The sequence below is a fragment of the Gavialis gangeticus genome, unplaced genomic scaffold (genome assembly GCF_001723915.1).
Source record: "Gavialis gangeticus isolate Ggan-Ray unplaced genomic scaffold, GavGan_comp1, whole genome shotgun sequence".
NCBI lineage: Eukaryota > Metazoa > Chordata > Crocodylia > Gavialidae > Gavialis > Gavialis gangeticus.
This window is the reverse complement of record NW_017729001.1, coordinates 18,931,593-18,947,402: the sequence shown is the minus strand read 5'-3', so window position 1 is coordinate 18,947,402 and position 15,810 is coordinate 18,931,593. Positions and strand designations below refer to the sequence as shown.

At 43.4% G+C, this 15,810-nt stretch overlaps 1 protein-coding gene across 15 annotated transcripts in view; it reads left to right on the top strand.

The window, feature by feature from the left end:
* FBRSL1 (fibrosin like 1) overlaps positions 1-15,810 on the top strand; it is an 838,232-nt gene that overhangs the window by 793,479 nt on the left and 28,943 nt on the right. For 8 of the 15 annotated variants that reach the window (XM_019507023.1, XM_019507018.1, XM_019507019.1 and 5 more), the window contains 3 exons: positions 6,192-6,585; positions 8,065-8,318; positions 14,727-14,962. In XM_019507023.1, coding sequence (XP_019362568.1) covers positions 6,192-6,585; positions 8,065-8,318; positions 14,727-14,962 — 884 coding nt within the window. Of the gene's footprint in view, positions 1-6,191; positions 6,586-8,064; positions 8,319-14,474; positions 14,636-14,726; positions 14,963-15,810 lie in introns of all 15 variants that reach the window. The other 7 variants (XM_019507026.1, XM_019507025.1, XM_019507017.1 and 4 more) reach the window with 2 other exon arrangements.

The following is a 15,810-nucleotide window of genomic DNA, read 5'->3' as shown; positions in this document are numbered from 1 at the left end:
CGAGACACGTGGGACGAGAGGAAAAAGGTGGGGGGGGGGGGGGGGGGGGGGGGATGTGGGCAACTGCCCTGGGTGCCCACTTTGCAGGGAGGATGTGAAAAAACAGGCTGCTGCTGGCAGCCATGTGATCACAATTGCAACCCAGGCAGCAACCAGTAGTCACTGCTTCTGCTTTGCCCTGAACACCCAGCTGCATCCCAGCACTGCTGGTTGAAATGTAGTCTTTCCATCACAATAATTTTAACAGTACTTTGCATTATATAGCATCTTCCATCTGGGCATAGATGAATGAATCCTCCGAACCCTGCCGAGGTTCTTTTCCAAATGGGGAGGCTGAGGACATTGATGTTAAGTAACTTGGTCAAAATAATTCCATGAGTCTGTAGCAAACTGATCGTACTGACCAAGATCTCCTGGTTCAGAGCCCTGTGCATTAGCAACAGGAACCGTTAATCTCAGTGATGATAGAAAAAGGTGAAAGATGGAGGAAAATATACCTACAGTGTAGTCAGCATTGCTATCTTAAGGTGCATGAGGACACGGCTGCATTAGGATACAGACTCAGTGGGGGGGTGCAGTTGGTCGCTCCGACAGGTCAGTTCTGCACCACTGGCTTATAATCTTTCATGTATTTCTGTTTTAAATATGTGAAACCCCTAAGAAAAATACGTTCTTATATGCGTTGCAAGTCGTCATGGCAATTTGCATTGAAATGGGGGCAGGTATTTGATATGTGAAGGTGCCATTTATGTTGTGTGACTTTCCACACATTAGCTCTGATACTCTTAAATATAGAAACCAAGCTAATTAATTTATCGGTTGTCTAGTATTTTAATTAGCGCTACCTTCCTGTGGTCCCCTAAATAAGAAAGCCTGGATATGAGAGCAGAAGTCCACAGTAGAAAATTATTTATACTTGAATAGTGATTTTTGTCTTCTAAGCTACTAGTATCAATTTACTGTGTTGTGTCCAACTCTGTATATTCTTGCTGTTTATGTTTCACATCCTCAATACGTTACACAGCCTTGGTGACGGCTCTGTTTAGAAAGGATGGTCCTATTTGATTAGCTAAGTTCTTGCTTTAAAGTATGTTCTTTGACCCCTTTGCTGCAAATCAGGGTTTTGGAGAACTCTCTCTCATGTCACCCCATCACCCTACCTATCTCTACACATACTCAGAGAACTACAAAATATATCCAGATGATGCCACTTTCTTTTTTTTCCAAGAAACAAAGGAAGTAAGCATAGGCAAGATTAGATGATTTCCAGTCATGTCGTCATATGTGTGCTGACGATCTCCTTTCAACAGCAACCTGCAGTTGCAAAGAGCAAGAAGCAAGGCAGCAGGTCTGGAAATAACTGTTGCTCTAAGGTCTGTTTGCATAACACAGCAACTGCTTCTTGGAGTCCTTAAAGCAGCCTTTGCAAGTTTAATCCCTCTCACTTGAGCAATTCTTAATCATCTTGAAAGCAAATTCCTGTAATAGAACAGATTTCATTTGTGTCTGGGCCTTTTTGTATCGTATTTGCCTGCTATGGTGCATGTCTGCAAACTGGCAAGTTTTCCAACACGGGGGAGCAGGGCAGAGAGCATTTATTTTGATAGCAGATTTTAAATTCAATTAGATTTCATATCAGATACGTGCAGCAGGATCATGCAAACTCAGATAAGCTCTTCAGGAATTTGCTTTCCGCTGTGAAGTCGGTTATGGCTTGGATGACTTCTGGCTTCCGTAGGATTTTTGAACCTTAAATCGCTATTGCTATAAGTACCCTCAAATATCCTGAAAGCAGTGGCAAAAGCCCTCTGTGCTCTTTAAAAATAGTGTATAAAATTTTTATTCTAGCCAAGCTGAATTTGAATAATAAAGTAGCATAAGGCCAAACAATGTAACTGCTTTACAACATTGCAAGTTTCAGTTCCAGGTGCTCAGCCGACAGTCACTGAAATTGGATCGTTTTATTTCTTTTGTTAGGGCAGTTTCAGTCCAGCACCCTTTCTGGCTCCATTTGCTTCACATAAACCATGATGTATTGTAAACCTAGTAGTAGTAGTGTTAGTATTAATGATGATGATAATAGTGATGATCATAATAAATAATAATAAAGTCTTTTAATGGGAGAAGTCCAAGGTGTTTGGTTAGAAAATAAAGTTGGCATAATGAAAAGGGGTAACTCTGTGCAAGGTGGAGAATGGCAGATGCGATTCAGCCTTTACATAGCACGGCTGAAACATGAATCATTGTAAATGTCAGATTTCCTGTGAAGGAAGGAGCTGAACTGACATGCGTTCAGCTTTAATTAAGGTTGAGTTATTGGAGCTGACTGTCAAGTCTTAGGCAAATTGGCTGAGCCTGTTATCATTAAGCATGAAAATTAGCTACTCTAGGACTTGGTAAAAATAAACACATTTCTGTGTCTCGAATGTTCCAGTGTGAGACGGAGAACCCAGTGCTTGTCATGGGGTAGCTTGGGGTTTAGCACGCAGGATTAGACGGTGGGTCAGTAGATGTGTGACCTCAGGGCAAGAGCCCCTTAAAGAAGCTGTGAAGCCCAATTATACTGTCCCTCCTTAAAGACCAGTGTGGCATTTTTCCCATGGAAGAATTTCACATGCAACCAGAAGTTATCTCTGGTCATGTGAAGGCAACTTGTACCAAAGGGTTAACAACTCCTGTATGAAGAGTGTGAGGCTGAAAATCCCAGACATTTCAGATGTTTTGCAGAAGATCTCTGATATTCTGGATCCTGTTCAGAAAGGATGAGGAAAGAATTTAAAAAAATAAAAACCAAGGTGCAACACACATTTTGATGCGACAAAGCCATTTCCTCATCCTCGGTGTATGTCATGGGGCTCTTGAAGGGTCATTGCCATTGTTACACAGCCAGAGTGACCAGCGTGTTGTGTTCCCAATGTGAGAAGATTGCTGTGATGATTTTAGTAGCTGGGGCTCTGGGCAAATTAGTACTAGAGTGGGGCATTGACTAAATGAAGTAAAGCACAGCTTTGGAATTACTATCATGGATACCTCAGAAAGATCAGGACATTGTTCATTTGAAGCAAAAAGTGTATCCCAGAGAACCCAAGTTGAGCAAAACCAAGAGAGTTTACCCTGCAGAACCAATAGAAATATGGAGCCTTGTGTGATGAAAGGGTGCATTAAGTGCCCTCTACACAACAGCAAAGACACATGATGAAAACTGAAGTGGTTCCATTTGGATGTTAGCGTTCCATGTTCATCGGGCTCCGTCCTCCCTGCTAGGGACTCAACCTGCGCCTCTCTCCCTCCAAGTAATCATGGGCTTTCAGCAACTTTGGAATCCAGGTCTGGCCCTGCATCCGAAACTCGCACTTTGCCTGTGCCTCTTATGGCCTGAAACAACCCTGAAGCCAGAGGCACCTTAGCTCTGCAATATTCAAAGTCCAGGTCAGAGTGCTTGGTCCTGGGCCACTCTCGCTCTCTTCTTAACATTTTCCTCCATGCTTTCTGTTTTCCCTATTATTTGCACCTGCCTGGCCACAAAGCCCTTATTAAATCAGCCACACGAAGTGGTTTTGCTTCCACTCACTGCATGGCTATTAAAACTAGGGACAACTCTGATATCCCCAGATAATGTGCCCCTTCCATCCAGCCGCACATACGGCATCTTGTTTGATACATGGATTTTCCCATGTCTCTTACACTCTTCCGTACTCTTGCACTTGCTTGTGCCACAGCTTTCCCTTGTAAACACTTTTAGATCTTAGAGGGAGGAAGAAGCTTAGAGGGAGGAAGAAGCTCTTCTCTCGTGCCCACTGCTTTCCTACTGCAAAAAATGTGTCCTAGTATTTTCATGGGGTCTTAAATTGTTCTCAGACAACTGAACAAACAAAAACATTATGGTGTTACAGCTTGAGAGAAGGGAGTTGGCAAAATTGACACCGGTCAGTTATATCCCACAAGGGATCCGACTCTTGCTTGGAGAAAACAGCAAACAGGAGCCAATGCTAGAACTCCGAAGAATCAATAGTTGTAGCTAGGGCTGGGTGGACAGCTGCTTTTAATGCAATACTTCATTGATTTCTTGTGGATCTAATTGACTTTTTACTAAGCTTTAACTTTTGTGGTGCCGGTGTAGTCGGAGTCTACGCCATTCATTTACATTGCCTGACATTACACTGTAGGAAGTTTATCTCTGTTGGAATGAACTAACAGAATGTCCTGGAATCTGTGTTCGGAAGTGGAACCCAGTGACTTGCAGTGGGTAATGCATGTAAAGCAATCAGATGTAGAGTTATTAACTTGCTTTATTTGAAGAACATAGTCAATAGAATGCCACACCCACTGAAAGTCCATAAGTCTCCCAGGGACATGAATTTAGCTAAATGTCACCCACTGGCAGTGGCTACACGAACAGAAATTATTAGAATAATAAACATTAAATGTAAGTAAATCCTCTGTGTTAAAAATAAGTGCAACAAAACCTCTATACCATTATTTTCAGAACCAAGACACAGACAATAAATTAAATCATATCTGAAAAAGAAACGCAACAAAGTTGACCACATGTAATGCCTTAGTAATTTGGCACATCCGTAATCTTTTCTCAAAAATGGAAGCACTGGAGCTCCCATTCAGTCTCGTCAAAGCATTACAGTTTCTTTGGAATTTTTGCTACTGAAAATAGCTTATTTTGGCTCCTCTCTCCCATTGTCTTCTGTATACCTATTTTTTATATGGAGGAAACTACACAGCAGGTGTAACAGTGTCGCAACAATTTGCAAAATCATCTTTTATCGCATGAACAGCACCATGTCATTGGGGGTATATTTCAGGAATATAAAGCACCTTGGTACATTACAGGGAAGTAGACAACTTGATTTATCATTGCCTTAGTCCAGTTTTATTCCAGCATAGCTCCACTGGAGCCAGGCACAAGTGACCCAGGCCCAACATAGAACAAGCAAGCAAATGGTTGGCCAGAGCCTATTTGTACTGTTGAAATGAGTACAGAGTCATCCTGAACTGTTGTGTTGTTTCCATGTGTCCTCTGTGTCATATAACTTATTTCAACGTGGTCTAGTCCTTTCCTGAATTAATATCATTTCAGAGGTAGAGTTTATTCATATGAGTGTTGTGAGCATGTGTGCATTGTCACATGGTTGACAGCATCTGTCTCCTATGCTCCTCTGTCATACACTCTCAGCTAACGTGGGTGGGCCAAAACCAAAATAAATAGAACCCTAAAATTATGTTGGTGCATAAGGTAAACATGTACAGTACATTTAAACTAAAACTTCTGTGTATATGTGATGGGAGGGGGCTGGGAAGCAAATGGAAAACACTGACTCCCATAAGCCATGAAAGACTCCTCTTGTGATGAATTATGGATCACTCAGGCACATCAGGAGTACATGCATCATGTTGAAAGGGAGCCATCATTGGGAACTGAGTATTGAACATGTTGCATGAGGTTTCCACGCTCTTATCTTTGGCTTCTTGACATTCCATAGTTTGATTTAATTTTTTTAACAAAGATTAATGTTGATTGGTGCCCAGCAGCCCTTCATTAGAACAGTACTGAGGATTTTAGCAGAGACTACAGCTGTTTGTGTGTTGATACCACAGCACAGTTGGGGGAATAGGGCTGCACTAATATGCTCATTGTGCTAGGAAGTCATTTTCTCTCCAGACTTTTGTTCTGTTTTCACATGTGAATGCCCATTGAGTGAAGATTGAGGTCTAAACCTTACATTTGATGACTATTCCATCTTCTGTCTTGTGAGAGGCCTGGGCATTCACATGGGGATGTATAGTAATTGGTGATTAGTTACTGTGGGTATCGACTGGCAAGATTCACAATCTGGATATCTTGAAAGATGATTGAGAATGACTGATCCCGTATCCTTGGTGATAAAAGTTTATGTTCACAGGATTTATCATCAACTTCAGTAACTTAATTTTGGAGAAAGAGGCCTGAGCATCATAATGTCAAAAGCATTCACACATTTTTGCTGTATGTCACACCAGTCAACCAGTGTCTTCTACAGGCAGGACAGACAGACAAACATACCATCCTTGTTGCAGAGATGCTCCCAGAAGCAAAATACCACTTTTTTTTTTTTTTTTTTACTAGGCAAACATCTGGAAAGTTGGAGAAAGGAGGGATGCTTCAATATGTCACTTTGCTTTTATTGTTGTTCTGTTAGGTCCAACCTTGAATGACAAACCTGAGGTGAAGGCAGCAAGTGTCCCAAAGGTATCAGGGCTAGAGCGCAGCCAAGAGCTGAGCACCGACGTGCCCTTCGTGCTGCCTATTCCCAGCCCTCAGCCAGCTGCTGCTGTTGTGACTTCCACTTCTTCAGCGCCCACGTCAAGCGCCAGAGCAAGCCCGCTGTTGAAGAAGGAGCCGGTAATCTCCGCACCAGCACCACCAAGGCTCACACCTCAACCACAACCTCGACCACAGTCACAACCTCAGCCTCGGCCACAATCTCAGCCTCAGCTGATACCTGAGCTCCGCACCCAGCCTCAGAGTCACATCCCTCCCCCTCTTGGCTACCAAGTTCATCACCAGGCCCCCAACGGACTCAATAATATCAGGTACAGAGAAAGGCAGACTTGTGTCACTCCTACCTTGTCTCCCACAGAAAGTGTATTTAGAAGGTATTGCTCCACTTCTGGGAGATGTTGAATTTCTCTGGGTCAGCATCACTAAGCCGTACATTTTCTAGCTAATCATCAGCTGTGATCACTAGCTTCATGGGAGATTGTGGCTTGGGCTTCCTACAGGTTTGTGTGGCTGTGGTGCAGATCTTTCTAGGTCCAGATTATTTGTGCTTTGGACCTTTTGTAATTATAGTTGACCAGCTCAGACCATAGAGATTGGAGGTTTAGTTCTGATGTGGTTTCAGAGGTTCAGATGATTTTGTTTCTGGGACTGGTACAGTTTCACTGGCATTAGTGGCTGTATTGGAAAATACCACACGCCAAGTCCAATTTGACCTTTTCCTGAGGCTGCATCTCAGAATGTGACTCTCGGACACAATTAAAAATCCGTTGCAAGTAAACTATTCCCCAAAGCTGTTGGCTAGCAGGAAGCTTAATTGTGTCCCTTAAAATATTCTTGTCCAGCAAATAAGATCCACGCATAAACTTGTAGAGAGAGAGGCAGTTTAGTCAACATACGGGAATAAACTGAAGTCTGTGCAATTTGCTTGTTAGTGTGAAAAGCACCTTCTCCTCCTCCTCCCCTCCCCCTCCCCCCCAAAAAATAGAATAGCCTGGTTAAGGAGATAATTCAGTGAGCTCCATTAACATCATCACATGTTAGCTGCATCTACACCAAGCTATAAGTGTGTATAGAACTGTCAATTTTCTAACCTACTTTGGCTTTAGCCTTTGAGTACTACTACATTATAAATGTTTAATAACATTTGGCACTTTTCAAAACATGTAAAGTATGCCAGGGAGCTTAGACTCCCTGACAGCAAGATGCTGGTATCATCATCATGGGAGTGTGCATTATATAACTGCACTGATGTTTCCCTTCTCTCTTCCTCAGCCTCAGAAATACTCTCAGGATGCTGTGCAGTATAATAATCTGAAAAGCCATTACAATGAAAATGTCATATAATTATACATGATTTTACAATAAATGTAATATACCAGATAGATCGATATAAAATACTATTATAAAGAATGCAGCAGAGGAGACTAATGGCATTTGGAAGTTAGAGAGAGAAAAAGGATTACAAGAACCAAGAATCCTGATCACGTGCTTTTGTGGTTTTACGGTCATCAAAGGCTAAATGAAAGTGTAAATGCATTTGCCCTTATGCCCTCTGATCAGCAATGTACAGACAGCTCAGGGGGTTGAAACCTGTCAGTCATGAAAGAGAATGTCACCCAGGTGCACCCAAGTCATGCTGGGAAAGGTCTGAGGGATCCAGTGGGCCCATGTATGCTCCAGAGCCTTGCTGTCTCTGCTGCTGTGCAGTTATTGTATTGCTTTGATATTGTGTAGTAACATCCCCTCTCTCTCTCTCTCTTTCCCCCCCATCCATTTTTCGCACCCCACAGCAGGAGCAGCAGTGCCAGCAGCGCAACAAGCATCAGCCTCCCCAAACACCTTCCTCATTCCCCGCAGATCCCACCTCACCATTCTTCTGGTCCAGCCCTGCCCCTCTCCATCCCTAATCTTGCTACCTCGCACTTCTCACTCAGATCACAGACCCAACACCAGCACCATACGGCCATGTTCGCCACCCCACCCACGCTGCCACCTCCACCAGCGTTACCCACCAACAGCCTTGTGATACCAGGTCATCCGGCAGGTAGGTTATTTTCTTTCTGCTATAGCTGCTCTCCTGTAGAAGTACACTACAACATTTGTAGTAGGGGTTAGAGGGCAAGTAGGCAAAAAAAGAACACACCCCCTCTCTGTCCCCCCCACACCTCCTTGGCAGTGTCTTCTGAAATTTAAAAGCATTTCTGCAGCAGGCAAGAGAGGCTGAACTCGACCTGTGGGCTAAAGGGCACATTATGTGTATTCCTTGATCTTGATGAGAGAAATGGAAGTGAATTTGAATATGAAATTGGGATTTTCCCAGGAGCCTGAGGGACTTAATCTCCCAAATGGATTTGGGTTTTCGAATACCCCACTTAAATTCATCTTCTTATTGAAATCCTGACTTTCCAAATGCTTTGCAGTCTGCATTTTTGCAGCCGTCTCCATAACCCTGGAGAAGACAGGAGCTGTACTTTGGAATGAGTTTGATGGCTTTTTAGGAATTGCTTCTTTTCTGAAGCAGTCAAGTTCATATATTTCCACTATTGCCCTTCCTTGCTTTGACAAGCTTCTGTTCCTTTACTTCAAATGGCCAGGGGAAGGAGTGGGACTGCCATTCAATAGTTCATACTCTTTCATTAGACCTTATTTGGGATTGGTTCTAGGCAGCATACAGAGCAGGTAAAATAGGCTTGCAAACGAGAAGCCCCAGCCCGTCCCCAGTGGTGATTCTTCAGTAAATAGCAAATCCTGACAGCAGAGCAAGCCGGCAGGCCAAGGCATCCTCCGCACATGCAGCAGCCTGCGCTTTCTGCCATCTGTTTACACATTGGAGAATCTTGGCTGCTTGGTCTGACTGAAGGAGGCAGAGGGTGGTCAGTGCTCAAGTTGACAAGTTCTGTTGTCAGACTCTTTTCTTAATTATTTTTGCAGCCTTTAGAGAAGTCCCCTTTGTTCCCGCCTCCCTTCCTCCATTGTTGTTTCTGTCCTAAGTGCCCTGTTTATAGCTTGCCCATTAGCCTACAGCTGTTCCTGTGGGAGAGCCTGGCAGCTGGAGACCTCCCTGGAACACTTGCTAGGGCCTCCTTTTGATCTGGCATTTGACTCTATGACTAACTCAGCAGGGATTAAAGAGGACAAGCAGTTACAAAAATGTGCTCTTCTATTCCCTATAAAGGCAGCCAGAGCACACAGGGAGATCTGCTCCCGACTGTTCTGATGACTTGGCCTCCTGCTTGTATTTTCAGGGGCTAAATATCCCATTATTTAGAACTGCTCGTTTACAGGAGGCGGAAATGTGATTTGGCCTCAAACAAACTCTCCAAAGTGACGTTAGACCAAAATATTATGGCTTCCAGCCAGGGGCAGGGCTGCATAGGAAGCTGCCTGCTTTCAAGGGCACTGGTGCTGTCTAGGATTTCAGCCACATGGCTGGGGACATGCTAAACATCACAGCAGGAGACTTACTCTCTGAGTAACTGCTTCCACTAAAGCCAGAGGCTTGTAACCACACTGATAGACATGTTGGAAAGAGTGCAGACAGACTTTGAGAGGAGAAAACAGTACTGTGCTTGCTAAGACCCCAGTCCTGCATCCCTTGGAAGCAAGTAGTAGCTTCAGCATTAACTGCAGGAGGAGCACAAGCAGGCAGATTGCCAGCAAATGATAAGAGGCCTGCTACTGCTGGGAGGCATTTCACTATGGCTCAAGAAGAGGAGGCCTGAGTTTGTGGAGTTAAAGGTTCTGGGTTCTAGTCCTGATGTTGACACAATGGCTGTTGTCTGCTGCAGCCTGGCAAATCTTATAATTCTGCGTAGCTAGCAGCTTCCATTGGCATTCCTGGAAAGGTTTCTTTCAAAGTAAGAAAAGAAAGGAGATGGTAGCATTGGTAACTTTGGAGAGCAAGGTTGAATTACTTTTTCGAGTAATACAGTCCACGTTTGAGTGCACATGTGGCCTCATTTAAAAGCACCAGGCTAGAAGAGACCCTTAGAGAGGACATGGACCTTTCATTTTCCTTTCCAGGATGGGGTGGGGGAGCAAGGAAATGAACTGCTCATCCTTGTTCCTTTACATTTAAAGTAGCTGCTGTGCTTTGGCAGAGGCAGAGTTCAGGCAGTAGCCTTCCTGTGCCTGCCTGTCAATGATGCTAATAGGTTAGGTCAGTGCATGTCAGTGTGGCAAGGAACCACACTGCTTCTAGCGGCATTTCTTCCTCAGGAAACCGAAAGCTTATGTAAACAGCTTACTCATTAGAGACTGTTTGTGGGGTGCTATAATCCAGTTGGGAGTTTGAAGGCCTACCTGTGTGCTGTTAAATGGCAAGTGAGTCAATGCCTTCTGTGTTGAGTTTTAGCGGGTAGTTAGCAATGCCGTCAAAGTGAAATGGTGCTCACCAGTGAACTTCTTTATTCAGTCTTGCCACATGCAGGATGTTAGCAGGTGCATACATACATACAGACAGCATAAGTAATTGGGAGGCAGGGACTTAGTGGTATTAGAAGTGGCTGTTTAGATAGGTCTGTTCCCAGTGGTCTCACTAGGTGCCTAAACCTGTAATAGATATCACTGTAGGCATCCTGATCCCAGCTACTCTGAAGCCCAGTTTACAGCTGGGACACTGCTTGCTCCCTACTTCCTGCAGCAACCTCTTTTAGGAACCTTCTGAAAAGGCTGTGCCACTCTTCCTCTCCCTGTGCCCATCTTCCAGGTGCTTCAGAGTCTATTCTTTTACTGACAAAGGCAAAGTTGCACTGTAGAGCTAAAGTCTGGAGGCAGTTGTAGATCTGCCAGCCTGACTTAGTCTCGTAAAGAAATCGGATATCAATGCACTCACAGCTGCCAAGTCTCTTTTCATCCCTCCCTCCAAAAACATGAAGTGGATTATCCTGATACTAACAGAAGGATTTGGTTTCTGTAAGTCATGCCAGACTTGTGGGGGAAAAGTTATTTTTTAGTAAACATGCTCACATTTTCCTCCAAAGATGTTAGATTTTAACTACAGTTATTGGCGATATATTTTATGGCTGGCGCTAAGAAAATCTCATCACAGACCCCATGTTCCAGTACTTGAATACTGTTTTGATCCTGTTCTTTTCTACCCATGTGTTAACCTATTAATTATTACTGTTCCTTGAGCAGTACACATGGGCCTGATACTTTGCAAAGATATTGCGCCTGCTTCCACAGACTTCTGAAGAATACCCTATGTGACTTAAACTCCTGGTTTCTATTTTAAAGAGAGATTTCAGTCGCTTTAAAGAGAGATTTCAATGCAACCAGGACTCCTGAGTGGCTAAATGAGCTAGAATTTACCTGTCCAAGTTGCTTAGGCTCTTCACTCTTATACCAAAAACAGTGGGTCTAACTTGCTTTTGAAGAGACTAGAACCTAAGTCATTTAGGCACTTCTGAACATGTTAGCCATAGAATCTAATTTGGAGACTCATGGGCAACAAGAGGTAAAACAGCAATGCAAGAAGTTAAGGGACTGATTTGTTAAATCTGCTGCAATTTAAAAGGGGTGTTTCTTAAATCAGTGGATCATTGCAGAACAAGAATAGTCAGCAGCATGTAGGACATACAGATTGTTCTGTGGTTATATAGCACTTGCACAAGTGGGATCTGGTGAATGCTTGAGGCTCCTAGGCATGGCCAGCAATGGAATTAAGAAATAATAGCAAATCCTGTCTGACCTACCTATTGCAGCTCATAGCTGGCGAAGAAGATTTGGTCTCCTTATTCTCTCCTCCTCTAGAGACTTGTTTAAATTTTCAGTGTCCTTCCCACACCTGAATAACATTTAAACAAGGAACAGTAGTGAATTGTGTGGTTAATGGTAAATCTAATTTAAAATTGGAGATAAAGTGGATTTTTCCCCATAAACCAGAGGCTTGAGATACTCAAAGTGTTGCTGAGCCCTTAGAAAAGTTTCATCCCAACCCTTTTGTCCCATAGAAACCACTCTCACACTTTTAAGATGCTGAAGTTAAACCTTTGGGGCAATGCTATTATTACAAAGTTAATCATGGCAATATGGGGAAAAAAGTCTTTTCTAAATCATAAGGAAATTTGGTATAGAAAACAGACCAAGATCTAAACGTGCTAAAACTTATTCTTTTCCCTGATACCAATCATGTGTATTCAGGCTACTCAGACATTTTCAGGTAAAGTATTCATAATTGGTAGAATTATTTTCTTTTATTTCTTTTTCTGTGTTGAGGACTTAAATATTTAGAAATACTCCCCAGGCCTTGTGCTGGCTTCCTCTGTAGTGCCCATACCAAAGAATTTCTGATTTACAACCTGTGCATCACCACAAAGTAACTACAACAAGGAAACATCATACGTTCACAGTAGCAGGGGGGTCACTTAAAAGTCTTGTGTTAAGATAGCATTTACACACTTGTTTCCTAAGTTATAGTCTGTGTACTGGGTAAGAGTTGGGGCCAACATGGCTGTAACTAAAGTAATTTTTGCCCATTGTACCTTTTGTTGGGGGTATTCTGCACCTCCCCGGGTCCATCACTGTGTCCAAGTTTTGTTGCAGAAATGGTTCTGGCCAAGAATTAGGCAATATATTTTACAGTAAGCAAAAGAAAAAAGAACCTTCAGGTTCAAGGCCTGCTTTTCAGAAGAGCCCAGCATATTGGGTACTGAGCTCTGTTGAAAATCTGTGTATCCCTACCTGAGAAGGAGAGGCCAGGTGTCATCAAAGAGTAACCCAGAAGAGAACCTCTTGGGAGAGGACATTTGCTTTTTATAGCAACCACAGTCTTAATCAGATCTTGAATCTGTAAAATGTCTCTTTTCTCCCAGCCATTATTTGTCACAAAGGAAAATAAGCAGGTGACAAGGTTAGGCAAATGTCAGTTTTTGCCTCGTTAAAGAGTAGGGATAGTCCAAAACTTAGTATATTAAAGGTGCTGAACATCTTACTGAATTGGCATTTTATTTGGAACAGCACTTTTAGCCCAAATGTTTGTGAGGCATAGCATGTCCCCAGTGACTTTATCAGAAAATGATGCACAGTCTCCTGGATGATATTGTAGAACAGCCTGAATTGGTAGCTGCTAAACGACATTGTTCATCCATTGTTATTGATTTGTTCAAGTTTTATCTCCTAAGTATATACATTTTGGTCCCAGCCGTGTTACTTACTGGTTGCCATTAGCCACATAGCATGCCCAAGCTTGTTTGGGCTTCATGTTTCACTACCCTGGCCAAAGAGTGAAGCGAAGACAGCAAGTTGAGCCCCATCATGCTGCATATTAAAACCTGCCAGCCAGACTGACGGCTGCAGAATGATGGCTTTTTAGCTGGAGGTTGTATGACCTCTGTAACAGGGGGCTTATACACAAAGTGCTGCCAATAAAAATGGAAGCATCTTCATGATTATATCTATTTCAGTCTTGGCCACACTGCGTCAAGAACAGGGAGAAACTCTCGCTACGAAAAATTTCCCTTTAGTTGCAACTGCAGCAGAAAAGGCTGTTTGGAAATGTTAGCTTGTGATCAGTTAGTAACCTGGCTGCTTCACACATCCAGAATCACTGAAACCAGCCACATCAGGCTGTCTCTATATCTCTACCAACAGCTTTTCCTTTGGAGGGATCGTGAAGTTTCATATGGTGTCACTTACCCACCCCAATCCTTTTTGCTGTGGTTTTTTAAATGCCCCTGCTTAAAAGGGATGTTCACAAATCCAGTATGGCCCCGATACAACTTTTACCAAGCAGATTAATGCAGAATGATTAACAGATTTAACCATGGGTTTTGTTTCTTCTTCAAAATTTCAGGGAGAACTTTTTAAAACAAATCACTGTGCCCCTTTCCCCACACAAATATTTCAGCCTTTCCCTAGGGCAGGAAAACTTGGGCATGAAGTGGACTCAAAAGGGAAACCGAATAGGCTGTTTTCACAGTCCTGACTAAGGCCGATTGGCAACCAGAGTAGAAGTGCAAGAGATGTTTAGAATTCTGTCAGTGATGATCACCTAATTTGGGGTTAGATTATAGGGAAATGAATTGCTTTGGGGGATGGCTGGGAAGGGGGTAAATACAATTTTTCCTTTAACCTGACGAAGTCCCTTTTAAAATGTCCTTACCTCGGGCTGGGTTGAGGGAGTGGGGACGGGCAAGCGTGTTAATGGCCCACTTTGTTTTCTGCTGTGATGACTCATGGTGTTCTCTCTTGTCTTTAGATACCAGCCTGTTGATATCATTCAACCAACCAATCATGTATTGCCAGCCTCATTCGGGGATTCTGATTGGTACTTTGTCACAGGCATCTCTCTTACCTCCACCAATGAGTCCTCACGTAGAAAACCACCACAGCATGACCTGCAGAAACAGGGAATGCCAGGTGAATATCTGACTCTTTCTTCTACGTCTTTGTGGAACTCACAGGCCGATGTGCCTTTGTGTCTTTTTTTTTCTCTCTCTGTCTCCTCTAGATCACGAGCTGCTCAGACAAGAGCTGAACAACCGGTTTTTGGTTCAGAGTTCGGACCGGGCCACTGCCTCTCTTGGCCCGGTGCCGCTGCTGAGAGCGGAGTTTCACCAGCACCAACACACGCATCAGCACCAACACACCCACCAGCACACATTCACTCCTTTTCCATCCAGCTTACCCCAGACGCCGCTCATGCCGCCCTCTGCACCTCCCATGGTGCGTACCCCAGCCCAAAATGTGAGGATAAGTAGAACATCTCTGGTCAAAAAAGCCTACACCCACCCTACTGACACAAGTCCTCTTTATTTCAGACAGACAGAACCTCTCTCCTCTAACTGCCAGGAATGACCCCCAGAGACATTAGTCCCTCGTTCACGTAGGGTATTCCTCTACATTCATAGCCAAGGAAATTTTAGTTGTGCTGCTACCAATAAGCAGATGCTCTGTTTATGAGAATCTTGGGTCTTTGTCTCCTTTTCATGGCAGACCATCAGCTGTATACAGTTATTCAGCTTAATACCACATGCGAGGAGCCACATCAGCTTGGCTCCTTAATGCACCAAAACACAGACACCAGAAAAATAGAGGTGTCCATCTGGAGCATATATAATAGTTGCCTTCATGGAGAGCTTACCATAACACTATACTTGATTTCATTGTTCTCCAGTTTTCTTCCTGTTTTCCCAAATAACGCCTGGTAATTAATTTTGGCATTTGTTATTTGATTGGGTCAGCAAACATTTATACGTGGCTGGATCACTTGGGACAGAACCTTCTGGCCATGGAACAAACTTTAGTGTTTCTTCACTGAGGCTTCTTTTAACACAATGGAGCTTTTCTGCTGCTGTAATGAAATTGTAGGGACCCTGCCATAAATGGACTTTGTTAGTTCTTTCAAATGCGAGTATTTTGTTAAGTTGTAAAGAAAGCAGGATTCAGCTTTTTCCCTCCTCAGCTACGTGCTCCATCTGAAATTTGCAAGTGGTCCTTTTCTGCTAGGCCTGGGAAAAGCAAGGACTAAACACAGAAAGCAGCATCGGGTGGGGGGGAGGGGCAGAAATAACCAACAGCTTATAGGAAATAAT